This window comes from Amphiprion ocellaris, chromosome 2, assembly GCF_022539595.1.
Source record: "Amphiprion ocellaris isolate individual 3 ecotype Okinawa chromosome 2, ASM2253959v1, whole genome shotgun sequence".
NCBI classification, from domain to species: domain Eukaryota; kingdom Metazoa; phylum Chordata; class Actinopteri; family Pomacentridae; genus Amphiprion; species Amphiprion ocellaris.
In genome coordinates, this window is record NC_072767.1 from 8631045 (window position 1) to 8651989 (window position 20945).

Below are 20945 nucleotides of genomic sequence, written 5' to 3' on the forward strand. Positions count from 1 at the left end.
TACAGATGCCAAGAGGACCCAAGAAAGCAACTTAAAAACCAGCAGACTGGAGTTCACTCTCATTCGTGCTGCAAAATTAACACATTTTCCTGATCCTGAATGACATAATGTCAGCTTTCAGTGTTGTATAAGTCTTCATGGAGTTATGTAATGAGCTCTGGTCTGTGCAAACTTCTTCAATAAAGAGGATTTTTCCGAGTGATAAAGTGACTTATTTTAGCTAAACTGCCTCAAAAAGTCAAGAAACACTCCAAAGAACCTCAAACTTCTTGCATGAAGAGGATTTTTCTTTTGATGAAGTCACTTATTTTAGCTAAATTACATGAAAAAGTTGAGAAAAACTCCAAAAAACCTCAAACTTCTTACTTAAAGAGTTTTTTCTAATGAAAATGTCACTTATTTTAGTTAAATTCCACTGAATTTACCTGAGTAAATTGACAAAAATTCCAAAAAAACCTCAAACTTCTCGCATAAAGAGGATTTTTCTTTTGATAAAGTCACTAATTTTAGCTAAATTACATGAAAAAGTCGAGAAAAACTCCCCAAAATCTCACACTTTGTGAATAAAGAGGATTTTTCTGAAAGATAAAGTCACTTATTACAGCTATATTGCACTGAATTCACCTGAAAAAGTCAAGAAAAATTCCAAGAACCTTGCAATTCAGTGTAATTTAGCTAAAATAAATGAGTTTGTCGTTAGCAAAATCATCTTTATTCAAGAAGTTTGAGGTTTGTTGGAGGTTTTTCTCGACTTTTTCACGTGTATTCAGTTTAATTTAGCTTAGATGCTAAAATTTTACATTTTTTTCTTTGATAAATCACCAACGGATAACGTTTAGCAGCTCATGTTGAGCCATTTTTACCATTTCCACTCCCTGTCACAGTAAACCACAGGGAAGCAGATAGCGAGGGCGGAGTTAACGTATAGACACATGTGGCTTCAGCGCTCACAGCCACATTTAAAGCATATTTTTATGAAAGAAACTGGAAGACAAACTAGTAATTGTGGTCATATTATTGTTTTATATTTAGTTTGTTTATTCCAGACACCAGGTTTGGTCTTCAAATGACACAATAATCATTTAATCTGATCAGTTAGTCATGTGCTGTGCATCAAGACAGAATGAAATAGCTTCATATTACAGTTCCCGAATTTCAGTCAAAGATGAAGAGTGAATTTTCCTTCATACAGTGAATATTTTCACAGTTACAGGTCTTTAAAGTGTATAGGAATGACTGGTAATGTTGTGTTTTTTAATTCACCTTGTTTTTTCCAGCATTTTTGAGCTAAGAGAATAGCTTTGGCACAGAAGTAATCGCGTCTAGAAGATGATCCTGGTATCAAATATGGGTAAAAATGATCCTTTCATTGTCTAGAACTTGCTCTGACCAACCACCTACATGCTGATATGAGCCTTGAAAGTTTACCCAGAATGCACTTTTAAAGTTTTCCCCAGCCCCATTATCATCACACTCCCACCTCCGTGCTTCACTGTCAGGATTATGCCTTCACTGTGGTACTACTGATCAGAACAGACCCAAAACGACTACTAGTAGACACAAAATAACCACAAAGAAACACAAAACCACCCTTGAAAGTTTACCCAGAATGCACTTTTTACAGTTTTCCCCAGCCTCTTTATCATCACACTCCCACCTCCGTGCTTCCCTGTCAGGACTATGCATTCACTGTGGTACTAAAGGTCAGAAAAGACATAAAACAACCACAAAACAACACAGAACCACCCTTAAAGTTTACCCAGAATGCACTTTTTAAAGTTTTCTCTGGTGAATTATCAGAAAACAAAAACACATCCAGGGTACCAATGACTGTTTCTCTGACTATGTCATAGACAAACTGCTGCAGTTTTACTGTTCAAACTATGATACATCCCATAATACTGATGCTCAAAAACAAGATTTAGTCTTTAGATTGTGACATATGGAGTGGATGTAAAATTAACCATTTTTGTTTCAAATTCAATCTTTATGTTGGTGATTTTGCATATTTTTGTGGTAATTTTACATCTTTTTTGCAGCTGTTTTTAGCCTTTGGGGTAATTTAGTCTAATTTTTGTGTTGACTTTGTGCCTTTTTAGGGTAATTTTGCATCTTTTTGTGGTTATTTTGCATTTTTTGGTGGAAATTTGATGCTTTTTTTGGTCATTTTACATCTTTCTTGTGGAAACTTTAAGACTTTGGTGTAATTTTTTTATCTATTTTTCATGTTGATTGTGTTTTTTGTGGTAAGAATTACTCAAAATTACTGAAGACAGATTTAGTCTTTAGATTGTGACACCTGACGTGGAAGTAGAATGAACCCTTCCTGTGTCAATTTCATCCGTTATGGTGGTGTTATTGCCTTTTTCATGGTGATTGTGTTTTTGTGGTAATTGTGGCCATTTTGCATGTTTTTTTGCAGTGGTTTTTAGTCTTTGAAATTTTGCCTATTTTGTGTTGATTGCATGCCTTTTTGGGGTAAGTTTGCATCTTTTTGTGGTCATTTTGCAATTTTGTAGTGATTTTGCATCTTTTTCTTCAATTTCAGTCCTCATGGTGGTGTTACTGCCTTTTCTTTGTGGTGATTGTGTTTATTACTGGTAATTCTGGCCATTTTGTGGTGATTTTGCATCTTTTTTGCAGTGATTTTTAGTCTTTGATGTAATTTTGCATCTTTTTGTGTTCATTTTGTGCCTTTTTGGGGTAATTTTGCATCTTTTTGTGGTTATTTTGCATTGTTGTGGAAATTGTGCTTTTTTTCTGATCATTTTGTATCTTTTTTTGCAGTGATACAGACCTGATCAAAATCTTAAGACCAGTTGAAAAATAGCTAGAATTTACCTTTTGCACATTTGGATCTTAATGAGGTTTTAAGTAGAACTACAATATGCAAAAGCAAGAAGGGGGAGTGAGACAAAAAGCACTTTGAAAAAGTAATTTATTGAAAACAACAAGTAAACTGAAATAGGCTGTTTATCAGCTGATCAAAAGTTTAAGACCACTGCTCAAAAAATTACAAAAAACTCTCCAAACCAGAACAAAAAATGTTCTCAGTAGGACTCAGTAATGAGTAGCTCCACCGTTCTTGTTAACCACTTCAAAAATTCGTTTGGGCATGCTTGATGCGAGTGTTTCCAGGAGGCTGGTGGGAACATTTCTCCAAGTGGTGAAGATGGCTTCACGAAGGGCATCAACTGTCTGGAACTGATGGCCATTTTTATAAACTTCCCTTGCCATCCATCCCCAAATGTTCTCTATGGGATTTAAATCAGGGGAACATGCGAGATGGTCCAAAAGAGTGATGTTATTCTCCCTGAAGAAGTCCTTGGTCAAGCGAGCATTGTGAACTGCAGCGTTGTCCTGTTGAAAAACCCAGCTGTTACCACACAGACGAGGGCCCTCAGTCATGAGGGATGCCCGCTGCAACATCTGCATGTAACCAGCTGCCGTTTGACGACCTGCACCACCTGAAGCTCCAGTGTTCCACTGAATGAAAAAGCACCCAGATCATGATGGACCCCCCTCCACTGTGCCGGGTAGAAAACATCTCAGGTGGGATCTCCTTGTCATGCAGTAACGTTGGAAGCCATCTGGACCGTCAAGGTTAAATTTTTTCTCATCAGAGAATAAAACTTTTTTCCACCTTTCAGTGTCCCATGTTTGATGCTCCCTGGCAAAGTGTAAACAGGCAGTTTTGTGGCGTTGTAGGAGACGAGGTCTTTGAATTCGTTTTTTGTTTTTGAAACCCTTTTCCTGCAGATGCCGTCTGATGGTTATTGCGCTGCAGTCGGGACCAGTAAGGGTCTTAATTTGGGTCGAGGACCACCCTGTGTCTTGACGGACAGCCAATCGGATCCTCCGGCTCAGCGCAGGTGTAATTTTTTTGGGTCTACCACTTGACTTTTTTGTTCCACAATGCTCAGGATCTTTCAAAAAATTTAGAATGACTGTCTTACTGCATCCAACCTCAGCAGCAATGGCACGCTGCGAGAGGCCTTGCTTATGCAGCTCTACGATCCGACCACGTTCAAGAAGAGAAAGCTTCTTAGCTTTAGCCATCAGGAGGGCATGACTGTGTGAATGCCTGACAGAAGATGAGAATTTTGAGCAGATTTGGGCTTTTATAGCCTGTGGTCTTAAACTTTTGATCAGCTGATAAACAGCCTATTTCAGTTTACTTGTTTTCAATAAATTACTTTTTCAAAGTGCTTTTTGTCTCATTCCCCCTTCTTGCTTTTGCATATTGTAGCTCTACTTAAAACCTTATTAAGATCCAAATGTGCAAAAGGTAAATTCTAGCTATTTTTCAACTGGTCTTAAAATTTTGATCAGGTCTGTATATACTCTTTGGGGTATTTTTGTGGTGATATTGTGCCTTTTTAATAGTAAGAATTACTCAACATTTCTAATCTGCCGATTTTGAGAAGGTCAGGAATTGGACCACATGATTTGTGGTCATTTTGGCAACATCACACACTAGTCTTAGGCCTTGTCCACACGTAGCCGGGTATCTCACAAAACGAAGATATTTTTCTACGATTCGGCCTATCATCCACACGAAAATGCAGATTTACGTCATCGAAAACGATTCTTTTTAAAAACTCCGACCAAAGTGAAGATTTGCGAATTCTCCGTTTTATGCGTCTGCATGTGGACATCAGTAACCGGGGTTTTGCGTTTCGAAACGTCACCGCCTGCGACAAAATATGTTCTTACGTCACATATGCGACCTGTGTTTACATTCGGTAACAGTATGGATGCTCTCACAAGGTTTTGGACGCTGTTTCTTGTACAGGCGCTTTTTACTTGCTTGTTTTTACAAGCCCAGATACTGCTCCACATTCAACAACACAGGCGAAGGATGACGTTAAGGACGGTTATCTCCACCACCTTGCTAGGATTTGGGGAACTACTGCCACCTAAAGGTCCGGCATGCTTATGAATGTGCTGAAAAACACACTTATGCGGTTAGGTGTGGATGAAGTTTTTTTCTAAAAACGAGGTGGTGTGTATGTAAGTTGTTTTTTTTTTTCTAGACGGAGGGGGCAGGATATTTGGTTTTACAAAAACCCTGCTACATGTGGACAAGGTCTTAGTGTTACCAGTGAGTGCAGAGGTGCAGGGAAGAGATTACAGACACAAATCAAGTTTTAGAATGCTTTATTTAGAACACAGGAAACCAAGAACTACAATTGTACCAGAAACCAGACAGCGGAACAGGAAGTAATACTGAACCAAATTCTCAGTACAGAATGAACCCTTCTAGTGGGCTGGTGGAATATTTACACTAAATAAAGAAACCTAAACGAAAACCCACAATTGTTAACACCAAGGCAGGAATCCCCAAAATAAAGTACTAAATGAAGAAGAACCAGAATTAACACTACAGTAATCCTGAACAAGACTAACCCAGAACCAGAGTAACTATTTACACAAATGACTGCAAATACTAACACAGGTTAACAATAAGTCTGGTAATGTTTGGGAACAGGGACTTAACTGACGGCTTCAGAAGAACAGAGTTCGGAATCGGGGGAAGGCCAGGCTCAACCAGTCCAGATAAGTGAATCCTCCCGACAGATGTAATGGCAGCGGTGGAGCAGCTGAAGCGGAGGTGTGGGAATCCTGGCTTCCTCAATGTCTTTATCCACTTAGGTGGTCATAGCGTCTTAGGTGGCGAGGTAAGGATCTCCACAGGTTCGGTTGGCAGCAGGTGTTTCTCACAACGGATCCGGAGAGGAAACGATGGCGGAGGCACCAGGCAGAAGATCCAGAAACTGAAGCAGGCAGGAGTCAAACTAAACAAAGAGAACAGGATTACTGAAAGCATAAAACAACAGTGGCGAAGACTCAGACTGTGCAAAGCATTGACTAGTCCTTGTTCACAATGTGGCGTCTGATTAAGGAGAGGCACAGGATCAGCCTGATTGCTTGACTCCCACCTGCACACGATCTGCCAATCACTGATTACCAACACCTGCAGCCAACCTCTACACCAACACACACCTCAGAGACACAAAGAGAGAGAGAGAGAGAGGGCGAGAGAGGGAGAGAGTCCTGCAGCTTAACTTCACTTCTCTTTTTAAAGACGCAATCATAATAATCATGTAAACATTTAATGTTTGTGTTTACACAATTTCCTTACACTAAAACATCATTTTTACATTTTAAATATCTGAAAATCACTTATTTTGCTTTAGAAATATTGCAGCTAGATGGAAAACAGTAGAGACTGATGGTCCTACAGAGAAACAAGTTTGATTTCCAGTAAAAATTACTGATAGGACTCCTGCACGGGGATGAAATGTCTTCATTTGTGTGTATATTTTCTCCAAAGAGTTTGGAAATTAACATTTACACAGTTATATTTAGTATTACTAAACTTAGAACAGGATTAGATGAGAAAATATCTGAATTTAGACGTGGAGAACAAAGAGAAACACATTCATATTATTATTACTGCAGCTTTCTATGGGCACAGATTTGGCTAAAACTGCAGTTTGAGAGTTCATTATTGAAGAGTTATTTTTCCAGCGTGTTGCCAGAAGTCTGTTATGACCAGAGTTGGCAGTTTGCTTTGGAAAATCCCTCCGAGCGGCGGCAGGTCGAAGTGAGTTAATCGATGACAAATAAAGCTTTCTGGTATGAATCAACGCTTTTCTTAATCTTTGCACTTGTTTTCTGCTGCGGTCAAATATTCCTCCACATGCAGCGCAATGATTTCCTGTGTGTGTGTGTGTGTGTGCGTGCGTGTGTGTGTGTGTGTGTGTGTGTGTGTGTGTGTGTGTGTGTGTGAAGCCACTGCTGTGTGAGCTCAGCCTACTGGAAAGGCCTAATCGCTGTTGTCATAGCGATGAACTTGGGCTGCCGCTCGCCAATTCATCCCCTTTTGTTTTGCTGTTTGCTTTAAAGTCCAATCACTTCTCGTGGAATTCCTGGCATCCACTGTTATTTTTACGAGCATTTAAAAGAGTTTTTAGTCATCTGTTTATTCATTTTTGACCTGCAGTCTGTTGTTTTTCATCCAAACAACAATATTAATTGGAATTATGTGTCCAACTATGAGTGTAATTATATAAAATTCACTTTCTAAAACCCCATTTTAAGGATCATTCCAGAATTGGAGGACATTTGGACTTCAAAATGTTGCAAAAATAAATCCTCTTTTTTAGTTTTCTGCTCTGTATTTATCAATAATAGGTAATAAACTATCAAAGGCTTGATTGGCTCAGCTCACACATCAATGGTAGCATTTTTATTCCATGTTTTCTGTGTTGTTTGCTAACCCTACTCTAATCACAGCAACAGGGTTGCTAATCCATGCTAATGTTAGCTTTTTCTCAGCAGTAGAAGCTAGATATTTAGCTGTTACTGCTGACCAAGAGGACAAACTGACTGATGGAAAACAGTCAAAAGAATGAGTCTGATCCTGATAATATGAGGTAGAGTGAGACATTCAATCAAGGCTGACAATGTGATGAAAATGTGAAAAAAAGAGAGGACACAGCTTTGCTTTGCCCATTTTTTTGAAAACTCCATCCATCCATCCATCCATCTTCTACCGCTGATCCGGGTCGGGTCGCGGGGGCAGCAGCTTTAGGAGGGAAGCCCAGACCTCCCTCTCCCCGGCCACATCATCTAGCTCCTCCCGGGGGACCCCAAGGCGTTCCCAGGCCAGCTGGGAGACATAGTCTCTCCAGCGTGTCCTGGGTCTTCCCCGGGGCCTCTTCCCAGTGGGACGTGCCCTAAACACCTCACCAGGGAGGCGTCCAGGAGGCATCCTAATTAGATGCCCGAGCCACCTCATCTGGCTCCTCTCTACGCGGAGGAGCAGCGGCTCTACTCTGAGATCCTCCCGGATGGCCGAGCTTCTCACCCTATCTCTAAGGGAGAGCCCAGCCACCCTGCGGAGGAAACTCATTTCAGCCGCTTGTACCCGCGACCTTGTTCTTTCGGTCACTACCCAAAGCTCGTGACCATAGGTGAGGGTAGGAACGTAGATCGACCGGTAAATTGAGAGCTTCGCCTTTCGGCTCAGCTCCCTCTTTACCACGACGGACCTGTACAGCGCCCGCATTACTGCGGAGGCCGTAGCAATCCGCCGGTCGATCTCTCGTTCCATCCTTCCCTCACTCGTGAACAAGACCCCGAGGTACTTAAACTCCTCCACTTGGGGCAGGACCTCATCCCTGACCCGGAGAGTGCACTCCACCCTTTTCCGGCTGAGGACCATGGACTCGGATTTGGAGGTGCTGATCCTCATCCCAACCGCTTCACACTCGGCTGCGAACCGATCCAGTGAGAGTTGGAGGTCCTGGCATGATGAAGCCAACAGGACCACATCATCCGCAAAAAGCAGTGACGGAATCCTGAGGTCACCAAACCGGACCCCCTCAACACCCTGGCTGCGCCTAGATATTCTGTCCATAAAAATTATGAACAGAATCGGTGACAAAGGGCAGCCCTGGCGGAGTCCAACTCTCACTGGAAACGAGTTCGACTTATTGCCAGAGATGCGGACCAAGCTCTGGCACCGGTCATACAGGGAACGGACAGCCTGTATTAGGTGGTCCGTTACCCCGTACTCCCGGAGCACTCCCCAGAGGGTTCCCCGAGGGACACGGTCGAAAGCCTTCTCCAGATCCACGAAACACATGTGGACTGGTTGGGCAAACTCCCATGCACCCTCAAGGACCCTGCTGAGGGTGTAGAGCTGGTCCACAGTTCCACGGCCGGGACGAAAACCACATTGCTCCTCCTGAATCCGAGGTTCGACTATCCGGCGGATCCTCCTCTCCAGTACCCCTGAATAGACCTTCCCGGGGAGGCTGAGGAGTGTGATCCCCCTATAGTTGGAACACACCCTCCGGTCCCCCTTTTTAAAAAGAGGGACCACCACCCCAGTCTGCCAATCCAGAGGCACTGCCCCCGATGTCCACGCGATGTTGCAGAGGCGTGTCAACCAGGACAGCCCCACAACATCCAGGGCCTTGAGGAACTCCGGGCGGATCTCATCCACCCCCGGGGCCCTGCCACCAAGGAGCTTTTTAACTACCTCGGCGACTTCGACCCCAGAGATGGGAGAATCCACCCCCGAGACCCCAGGCCCCGCTTCTGAATCAGAAGGCGTGTCGGTGGGATTGAGGAGGTCTTCGAAGTACTCCCCCCACCGATTCACAACGTCCCGAGTTGAGGTCAGCAGTGCACCATCCCCACTATACACAGTGTTGACAGTGCACCGCTTTCCCCCCCTGAGACGCCGGATGGTGGACCAGAATCTCTTCGAAGCCGTCCGGAAGTCGTTTTCCATGGCCTCGCCAAACTCCTCCCATACCCGAGTTTTTGCCTCGGCGACAGCCGCAGCTGCAGCCCGCTTGGCCAGCCGATACCTGTCAGCTGCCTCCGGAGTCCCACAGGCCAAAAAGGCCCGATAGGACTCCTTCTTCAGCTTGACGGCATCCCTTACCGCCGGTGTCCACCAACGGGTTCGGGGATTGCCGCCGCGACAGGCACCGACCACCTTACGGCCACAGCAACGATCAGCCGCCTCAGCAATGGAGGCACGGAACATGGTCCACTCGGACTCAATGTCCCCCACCTCCCTCGGGACATGGTTGAAGTTTGACCGGAGGTGGGAGTTGAAACTCCTTCTGACAGGGGACTCCGCCAGACGTTCCCAGCACACCCTCACGATCCGTTTGGGTCTGCCAGGTCTGACTGGCATCCTCCCCCACCATCGGAGACAACTCACCACCAGGTGGTGATCAGTTGACAGTTCCGCCCCTCTCTTCACCCGAGTGTCCAGGACATGCGGCCGCAAGTCCGACGATACGACAACAAAGTCGATCATCGAACTGCGGCCTAGGGTGTCCTGGTGCCAAGTGCACATATGGACACCCTTATGCCTGAACATGGTGTTCGTTATGGACAATCTGTGACGAGCACAGAAGTCCAATAACAGAACACCACTCGGGTTCAGATCGGGGGGGCCGTTCCTCCCAATCACGCCTCTCCAGGTCTCACTGTCATTGCCAACGTGAGCGTTGAAGTCCCCCAGCAGAACTATGGAATCCCCAGAAGGGGCGCTCTCCAGCACCCCCTCCAAGGATTCCAGAAAGGGCGGATACTCCGAACTGCTGTTCGGCCCGTAGGCGCAAACAACAGTAAGGAACCGTCCCCCCACCCGAAGGCGAAGGGAGGCCGCCCTCTCGTCCACCGGGGTAAACTTCAACACACAGTCACCGAGCCGAGGCGCAATGAGTATTGACACCCCCGCTCGGCGCCTCTCACCATTGGCAACTCCAGAGTGGAAGAGAGTCCAACCCCTCTCGAGAGGGCTGGTTCCAGAGCCCCTGCTGTGTGTCGAGGTGAGGCCGACTATATCAAGTCGGAACTTCTCAGCCTCGCACACCAGCTCAGGCTCCTTCCCCGCCAGAGAGGTGACGTTCCACGTCCCTAGAGCCAGCTTGTGTAGCCGGGGGTCGGTACGCCAGGCTCCCCGCCCCTGGCCACCGCCCAACACACATGGCACCGGACCCCTATGGCCCCTCCTGCGGGTGGTGGGCCTGCTGGAGGGGGGTCCCACGTCTCTTCTTCGGGCTGTACCCGGCCGGGCCCCGTGGGAAGAAGCCCGGCCACCAGACGCTCTCCATCGAGCCCCACCCCCGGGCCTGGCTCCAGGGGGGGACCCCGGTGACCCGCATCCGGGCAAGGGACTCGTGGTTCCAAAGTTTTTAATCTTCATTGGGGTCTTCTGGTCTTCTGAAAACTGATGATGTAAAACAAGACACAAAAGCCAAAAAGAAGACACAAAATGACAAACGAGATGCAAAATGACAAAAACAAGACAGAAAACAACAAAAACAAGACAGAAAACAACAGAAACAAGACAGTAAATGACAAAAACAAGACAGAAGACAACAAAAACGAGTCAGAAAATGACAAAAATGAGACAGAAAATGACAAAAATGAGACAGAAAAACGACAAACGAGACAGAAAATGACAAAAACAAGACACAAAAAGTCAAAAACAAGACAGAAAATGAAAAAACAAAACACAAAACAACAAAAACAAAACACAAAATGACAAAAATGAGACACAAAATGACAAAAAGGAGACAGAAAATGACAAGACACAAAATAACAAAAACAAGACAGAAAATGACAAAAATGAGACACAAAATGTCAGAAACAAGACACAAACCAATAAAAACAAGATAGAAAACGACAATAATGAGACACAAAATGACAAAAACAAGACACAAAACAACAAGAACGAGACACAAAATGTCAGAAGTTTGAGGTTTTCTCGACCACCAGGAGGGTTCAAAGATTCTTCTCTGCTATATTGTGGTTTATGTTATTGTATGAATCGCCTCCTAAAAGGGGAATCACTGCATTGCTGTGGCTTTGTTTCGTAACGGAGGATTGTGAAATTACAGGGAGGCTGTTTTGCAGAACAATGTGTCATTTGTGGATCTATTTAGCACACCGAACTTGTGAACCCATGATTAAACGTGCTTCCTGTTTTGAAGATGACGGTCGAACCTTTCCAGTATCCAAGTGATTCACTTTTGGGAAAGAACATTTCTACCTTCCTTTCCCATTTAAGGAGGAAGAGAAACGACTGGAGATAAAACATTGATGTTTTCATCAATCATCAAGCTCTCAGTGCCCTGGTACTAGTTTAGGAAACGTCATACTTCAGCTATGTATGTTTATCGGCGCAAATGTTCAACCGTGAGCTTCCAGATGAGCCAGTTAAGTGCTCGAAAAGGCAATTGAAGAAGAAAAACTTTCAATTTTACCCAGTGAAACATAAAAACCAGCTGCAGTTGCTCAGACAGCATAGATTCCTAGTTTACTCAACTTTCTATGTGTAGCCTTTGCAGAGATTTATACAAAAAATGCCTAGAAGTGTACCATGCCAAACAAAAACAGTTTAGTCTTTATATTGTGACACTTTTAGTGAATATAAAACTGATTTTACAGTTTTTAACAGAACTCGAATGTGTTTTTCAGCTCCAGTACTTACAGAGACTACGTTTTTAGTCAGGCTTCTGATTGATTATATTGATTTGATTAATTTATTTCTTAATTTAATTTATTGAATCCTCTATTTATTCGCCTATTTACATATTTTAGTCTATTTAATGCCAGTTTATGACTTAATTTTTTATAATTTCTTCTTCTATTTATTCAGTTTATGATGGAACTTTAATCATTTCTTATTTTGTTTTTATAATTTTTTTACATCTGTTTCTATTTCAAGAGTTCAAAACCTTTATTTATCACAAACACAGTTGTTCATGATATAATGCACAGTGAAATGGGTTGTGCACCTGTTCCATACCATAATAATAAGAAAGAGAATAAAGAATAAAAAACACAATATATGTGTGTGTGTGTGTGTGTGTGTGTGTGTGTGTGTGTGTGTGTGTGTGTGTGTGTGTGTAGCTACTTACGCCGAAAATTGCGTTACGTCGCGCCGTAGGAGCGTAAGTCGAGGACCGCCTGTATTTGCAAAACTAAATGTTAAAAATTTATTCAGCAAGGTGCTTCGATCATAAAAGTTTGTTGGCTTGACTGGTCATTTTGTGTCACCTCAGTTAGAATTTAGATTTGCACAAGTTGAAAGTATAAGTTTATAAGGAGGTTTCACCTTTTTAACCCCAGCTATTTCTCAAACAAATTAAATTTCTCAGCTTGCAGAACTTAAGATTTCAAGGCAGGGAGGTTGTAACTTACTCTGAGTTGAAGATATTTGTTCATTTTTACAGCGTACCCTTTAAATGTTTACAGATGGCCTAAAAACTGATAACACATGTTTAAAAAATGTACCATAATCAGTGATGGGAGAGGCAAGATAGCGTCATAATGATTTATCTTGGTGGTATTTACATTCCTCAGCTGCAAGGCCTCAAATCTCCTGCAAAAACAAGCATTTCCTTTAAACATGGGGAAAGAAAAGAAGACATGTGCACATAATACCATTTATTAGTAAACATATCGACAGATAACTCATAAAATATATTGTAAATAATTTCAGAAGCTGTGATGTTTATTCCTGCAGTTTGAGAGATTCACCACTAGAGGGAAACAAATAACTGGTGATGGACTACAGCTCACACCAGTTTCACAAAAACTCCACAGTCAAATAAAACATAAAACAACACGAATAATGACAGAAAGAAAGTTTCATTACACGTTTCTTTATAAACTGAAATTCAAGGCTGCAAATGATAATTTAAATTATCATTACTTTTCCAATTAAGCAATTAAATCTTGAAGAAGTGGTTATTAAAAATCACCTTTCACAAATGCCCAGAGTTCAACATGTTGATTGATATAATTGATTTTTCTAACCAGCAGTCTAAACTCAAAGATTTTTTTTGAATATGACAAACAAAAGCAGCAAGTCTTCACATTTTATTGACCAACTATCAAAGATTTGCTGATTAATTTTCTTTATAATGTCTAATCGATCAATCGATCAGTCCTCGCAGCTTTTCATAAATTACATCTAATTAGAAACAAATGATTAGCATGGATTATATATATATTAAATGCTGGAGTATCTCATTGCAATTTATTTACTATCTGAACATTTTGTTTATTCAAGTGCAACACCAGTTATTGTTTTTATAGTTCTTAATATGCCTCATAAGTTGTCTGTTAAAGAATAAACTATTCCACTGTTTTCATTAATGCAGTGGCATAGACATTTTTTCAACTACACATCATATTTTATACTTGCACATTTCTTTTTGCACTTTTTATAATGTTAGATTGTGTGAGTGCACTGACAGGACAGAAATTATCCAGCAAAACTCAATAAATGTCTATAATTACAACCAAAATTTGTGCAAAATCACTTAAAATGTGTTCGAAATGACTTGATAATTGTCGAAAATGACAACGAAAAATAACAAATGCACTCATTTTGGGATTTTGGCATGTTAAAACATAAAAAAAAAAGAAACCTTGTCTAATCATACTTGCCACACATCAAATTCTACTGATGTTAGACCATCGAAAGTTGATGAAATGTTGACCAGTCGACCAAAGTCTGTATTTTTAGTCGGCAATAGGAATACATCCATATATACAGTATATATGCATATATACATTAACGCGTTAATTTTGGTCAATTAATTACCGCGAAAATTACGCATTGAGAAAAATAGTGCATTTAATTGCACCCTCCTCAGTTCCCTCATTTCTGGCACACTGGTAACTCTGATGAACACTTCAGCCCAGTAGGTGGCGGTAATGAACCTAAAGTCTGTTTGTAGCCATGAAGAAGAAGCACAGGAAGCACTGAGTGAAGTCAGGCACTGGTGAACAGTGAAGGAAGAGGAGATTGAGCTTGTTGAGCAGGAAGTTTTCTTTTAAAAATCTTCCTGATGGCAGCTTGGATAAAAGCCTGGTTGTGTACAAATTGTACAACAAAGAGTTTTCTGATCACTGTGTCACTTCAAGCCGACGGTATCTCCTCAATGTAAAACATGTTGCTGTTAGCACCAGAGCTAACGTTAGCTACGAGTCATGCTAACGGCTAACGGTGTAGCCATCCCATAATAGACCACTTTTCTAGACAGTGCTTGAGTTTACAGAAAGTCTTAAAATGTTGAATAAAATTGCTATAATTGCACTTAGATTTGCAGTAATCTGTGAATGTAGCAGACAGATGAAAAATGCAGATGAATAGAAATGAAACATTTTTGTGGTTTAAGTTTTTACTCCATCGAGGCTCTGCCTCCTTGGAGGAGGAATAACCTCAACAACAAAAATATCTCTTTTAATAACTTAATTATAAACTTTTTCTTTATAACAAAATTACATAAATAAAAATTGGTATTCCTATAAAAAGAACCATCAAAATTAAACCATTTATCAGACCCAGAAAAGATGAAAACAGAATGAATCTCTGGATTTTCAACTTTCTGAAGCTCCTTTAACTACTTACGCTGATTCTGTGTGCCATACAGTGGAAAAAACAACTAAATTCAGGCTCTAAGTCATCAAAATCACTTTTTTCTGTATGTCCCATTTTCCTTTTTTAAAATAAATTTTAAATTAGAAACACATATGTCTATTCATTGATTCAGCTGTCAATCACAATATATTTGAATTAAACTTCACTTATTGTGTCAAAATACTCTTTGACAAAACTGCAATTAATTAATTACAAAGCCTGTAATTAATTAGATAAAACATTTTAATCGCATCCCACCACTAATATATATATATATATATATATATATACATATATATAAGCTTTTAGAAATTTTCTGGGGCTGCAATACCACCCTCATTTAAAAATAATTTTTCAAAATCAATTTTTTAAGGCCCAAAAAATTATATGTTATATATTATTTGGGCGACATTTGGATTTGGGATCTGATGGAAACATTTTTATGTTGGCCAAAATGATTCCAAACTTGTCCCAAAATGTCCCAAGATTAATTTTGTATAGTTCTAAAATGACTCAAATAATGTCCAAAATGCCTCAAACATTGGCCAAAACTACTCATAAATGGACCCCAATAACTTTAAACTGTCCAAAAATGATTCCAAAGTTGTCTAAAATTATTCCAAGCTTGCACAAAATCACCATGACTGAAACTTTGCCCAAAACTTTTCAATAATAGTCCAAAATAACTTCAGACCTGTCCAAATTGATTCAAAAAAGGTCCAAATTACACAGAATTTGTCTAAAATGACTCAAAAATATCCAATTTTACTGCAAATTTGTCCAAAATGACTCAAAACCTGTGCAAAATCCCTTAAATTTGTTTAAAATTACACGAAAATAGTCAAAAATGGTTCAGAAATGGTCCAGAACAGCCTAGAATATGTTTAATTGATGAATTTTGGCATTTTGGGATGCTAACATGCTAACTTGCTACACATCAATCAATTTGTGTATTTCTTTTTGTGCTTTTAATAATGTCAGATTGTGTGGATGCACTGACAGGATTGCTGCCTAATTTTGTTCCCTCAACGGTAACCCTATTATGATTTTTTCTTCAATGTTATAATCCGATTCTGACATCCGAAAGCAACATTAGAAGAAAAGACTCAATGCAACTTTGAGCAAAGCAGTTCAGAAAGTCTTATCGTCTCGTACACAAGCCTCAATAACACACTCCTCGTTACGGTCCTGCTCACACTGCAGCGCGTCAATGGTCTCGTTGAGGCGTTTCATGACATACATGGTGGCGAGAATGAGCATCAAGCCTGTAGCCACGAGAAGAATGTGAGAAAACATCAGGAAACCGACCGAAATGGCGTCGGAGGGAAGAAACCACACGTAGACCCAGTCATTATAAGAGCTGTGGTGGACAAAATCAGGCCCTTCTTCTATCACCAACAATTCATGAAAAGAAGATGATTTGTGTTGGGCTTCATTGGACTGAACGTCGGCTGCAGTGTGAAGGGAAGATGAGGCATCTGAGGTGGTCGGTTGGGGAGGTGGAGTGGTGGTTAAGGCTTGTTGGGCAGTTTGTGGAAGTACAGCGGTGGTTAAGATTTGTTGGGTAGTTTGTGAAAGTAGAGCGGTGGTTGAGACTTGTTGGGTAGTTTGTTGGGTGGTGCTTGAAGTTGTTGTGGAAAGTGGAAGTGATGTTTGCTCCTGGGTTGTAACTCTGTCAGATGGTGGCGTTGTGTCAGTAGTTGCAGCAAAATGGACAGTTGTAGCATCGCAAAAGTTGAATTCGTCGTCACGCAGTGAACTGACGGTACGCAGCAGCTGGTAGACTGGACTGTGACACATAACATCTTCGCTGTCAAGAACAACCTGCTCATTGTGCTTTATCCATCTTGCAATACCTCTAATATCACAGTCACAGTTCCAGGGGTTCCCATTCAGAGAAAGATTCTTCAAAGCTGTATTTGATGAGAAAGTATCCCCTGGAAGAGTTTGGAGTTGGTTATTCTTCAGATCAATGCTCAAAACCCCTGTGAGGTTCTGGAAGATGTTTTCTGGGAGGTTCTCCAGCTTGTTGTTGTTGAGGACCAGTGTGTTCAGAGTGGGGAGTTTGGAGAACAGCTCCGGATGCAGACGACTGAGGTTGTTGGATTTCAACGAGAGCTTCGTGAGGTTGGGAAGGCAGCAGAAGAGATCCTGCGGCAGCTCCTTCAGGTGGTCATTTAGATGGAAGTTGAGCATCTGCAGCCCAGACATGTTGGCGAACACATTTCCAGGAACTGTGGTGAGGTTGGTGCCAAATAAATAAAACTCTGTTAATTCAGGCACGTAGCCCATCAACTCGTCTGGTAGAGATAACAGTGGGTTGTTGTAAAGGGTGAGTTTTTTCAGTTTGGGCATGAAGTAGAAGGTTCTGTCTGGAACCACCAGAAATTGGTTGTTGGACAATGTTAGAGTCTTCAGGTTCCTCAACGACCAGAACACTTGAGGCGGGAGGCTGGAAATCTGGTTATGTTCGATCCTTAGCTCCATGAGGTTGACGAGTTTATCAAATATCCCGACTTCCAGCTCCTCCAGCTCGTTGTAGTAGATTATGAGCTGGCGAAGTTTAGTCAAGGAGTGAAAGATGGTGGGTGGGAGCTTCTTGATGGAATTCCTGCCGAGGTTCAGAAAGTCGAGGCTGGTGAGTCCATCAAAAAGATCCGAAGCAGGACTGGTGAGTTTGTTGCTGCTCAGATCCAGAGCCTGCAGGCTGACCAGTCCTTCAAACATATCTGGAGCGAGGATCTCTAACTGGTTTCCATCCAAAAACAGCTGCTCCAGAGCAACCAATGGACTGAAGACTCGGGCAGGAAGAGTCGAGAGGTCATTGGACGACAGTTGGACGGACTTTAGCTGACGAGCTACGTGGAAAGCTCTGGGATGGATGGTATGAAGGTGACTGTAGGTCAGACTGAAACGCAGCATGAGGTCCTTGTTGGCCAAACTCTGCTCGTTTATGACATTCATCTTAGTGCGTTTGATCAGCAGCTGGTAAGTGTGGACCGGCAGGTGCTCAGGTATATCGGTGATGGTGTCGCCAACACACATGACGGCACCGGTGGGGTCACAGAAGCAGCCGCTGGGACAAAACATGTTGCAGGTGAGACGAGGCAGTGAGACGAGGATGAAGATCATCCACAAGGAGCCTGTACAAAAATAAAGACACATCGGGTGAGTTTGAGTAAATTCAGACAGAATCAAGGAAATATGTCGATGCACTAGCTTGTTCACTCTTTATAAATGTGTTTGTTGGGGCCAAAAGCTAAATTCTATAAAGCATTTTGGCAGAATTTTGAGGATTTCTTAAATTTTCACACCCTGTAAATTCTCTATTCCCAATTATTAAAAACATCTTAGGTGGGAAGCCACATTTAGTGTTTAAAATCTCTACCAATATAACTCACTAAGCAATGGAATTTGGTGAGGATACAGATTCAAGTCTACTGATGTTAGAGATTTTGGTTAAATGTCTACCAAAGACTGTATTTTTAGTTGGAAATATGGAAAGATCCATAAATATACACTTACAGGGAGTCTCTGTGGCCCCAAATACCACCCTTGCAAATAACTAGAACCTTGTCTTGCCACAAATCAAATAGGTCCAAAACAACTTCAAACCTGTCCAAAATGACTCAAAAATATCCTAAATGACTCCACATTTGTCCAAAATGACTCATGCAAACTTGCAACTTGTGCAAAATCACTTATACTTGGTTCAAAATGACTTGAAAGTTGTCAGAAATAGCTCAGAGATTGTCCAGAATAACTTAACATCTGTTTAGATCTGTTCATGTTGAAATATCGACTGGAATCTTGTCTTGTCAAACTTTGCACAGATGAAATTCTACTGATGTTAGAGCCTCAAAAATGTTGACCAAAGACTGTGTTTTAGTAGGAAATATGAATGCATCCATATACACTTACAGGAACTCTTTCTTTATTATTCCATTTTTAAAATTTGGGCTTAGCTGGAGCTAATCGACTTTTGGATTTGGATCTGCTGGAAACGCTTTTCTCTGTGTCCAAAATAATTTCAAACTTGTGCCAAAATGTCCCAAAAACTTTCAAATTAATCAAATCATGTTCAAATGCAACCTAGATTTGCATAAAATTATTTTAAAATGGGAAAAAAAAATGCCCCAAACTACTCATAAATGGTCCAACATACCTTCAAACTTGTCCAAACTGACTTGAAAAAGGTCCAAATTGCACCAAATTTATGCTAAAATGACTCAAAACCTGTGCAAAATGACTTAAAATGTGTTCAGAATTACTTGGAAATTGTCAAAGATGATTAATCCTAAAATATGTTTAATCATAAATTCATAAATGGTCCCAAATAACTTCAAACCTGTCCAAACTGACTCAAAAAAGATCCAAAATACATAGAAATTGTCTAAAATGACTCAAAAATGTCAACAACTACTTATAAATGGTCCAGCTTCAAACCTGTCCAAACTGGCGTAAAAATGGTCCAAAAATTACCCAGAAATTGTCCATAATGATGCAAAACCTATGCAAAATCACACAAAATTTGTCCAATACGATTCAGAACTCATTTTTGGCATTTTGGGATGTTAAATATCAACAACAACAAAAAAAAAAAATAGAAACTTGTCTTGAAAAACTTCCTACACTTCTAATTCTATTGATGTTAGAGCCTCAAAAGTTGGTGAAGTGTCAACCAAACACTATATTTATCGTTGGAAACATGGATCCATCCATATATATACACTTACAGGAACTTTCTGTAGACACAATACCACCTTTGTTTGAAAATTTTGCTAATTTTTCCATTTTAAAGGACCAATAATTTATTTTTTTGCCTCTATTGAAACCATTTGGTCTCTGGAAGAAGTAGAAAAACTCCCAAGCATGAAATTCTGAAAATAACCCAAAATATTTTTAGTTTTTGGTACCAGATAAGAAATAGCACCGCAGCACCATCCAACAGGATCATCTTAAACTTGTATTTTATAGCAAATAAGACGGAAAAATGTGTTTTTTTCTCTTAAACACTCTGAAAAATGAAAAAAGTTCTCTAATTTCTGACACAAGGCTCGAGGCCAAATCAAGTAAAATATTCTTCTCACCTCTAAAGTAAGACTCCATCATTGAGTGTTTGCTCTTCTCTCTTATGCTGTCTTGAAGAAATGGAACTTCACAAATTCTGCTTCACCAAAACACCGCCCAAAAGTTGCCACAAACATCCTTTACACTGGCTAATCTTTAACCTTAACTCTCAAACTCAACAGTGGAGCGCTTCCTTAAAATATAACAGTCCAATGAACAGTCTTGTACGTGGACTTTTTTCATTAGAATTAATTTTTACTGGGAAATTAATATTTGAATCTATTGTAGACCCACGGTTCTTTTTAAAATTCAATTTATTATCATATTTTTGATGATATTCTAGATTATAATCCCAGTTTTTGTGTTGTAATTGTCAAACAGCTGTTTTATTCTCCTAATTTGCTGAGTTTTGTTGTTTTTTTAAAAAACTATCTCGTCTTGAGTTGCCTCAGAAATTCTAAAGCCGTAAATAAACCGACATGATGCTGTGAGTTTTAATTGTATTTTGAGGCTGCTGGTTCATTTCCTGCAGCTTATCAGGACAGGATGGGCTCAGCCTGCTTCCACTTCATGGGCAGATAAATGTAATTCCTGAAACCGTTTGTGTCTGATTCCTGTTTAATGTGACAGAGCAGCTGGATAGATGGTCACCGATGAAAACATGTTTGCAAAGGAAAATAATACATTTATAGTCACATTTGTAGGGATTACTCAGATGGTGAGGAGTGTATTTTTTTAGCACTATTTGTGATTCTCTTTTAATTATATTTCTAAAATGAGTATTTGTTCTTTACTAACAAGCATCCTGCAGCTTAGGAGTCAGCAAAATGACTCAAAAATTGTCCAAAATTACACAGAAATTGTCCAAAATGATTCAAATGTGGCCCAAAACTACTCA

General features: G+C 40.9%; 1 protein-coding gene across 1 annotated transcript; it reads right to left on the reverse strand.

Moving 5' to 3' along the window:
• Positions 1–12980: 12980 nt before the first annotated feature.
• Positions 12981–20574, reverse strand: LOC111567220 (platelet glycoprotein V-like). Its single transcript, XM_023268203.3, has 2 exons — positions 20068–20574; positions 12981–18120 (listed from the first exon to the last, which is right to left on the reverse strand). Exons 1-2 carry the CDS (start codon positions 20087–20089, stop codon positions 16109–16111), a joined length of 2034 nt encoding a protein of 677 aa, XP_023123971.1. The 5' UTR covers positions 20090–20574; the 3' UTR covers positions 12981–16108.
• Between the last annotated feature and the right edge of the window lie 371 nt (positions 20575–20945).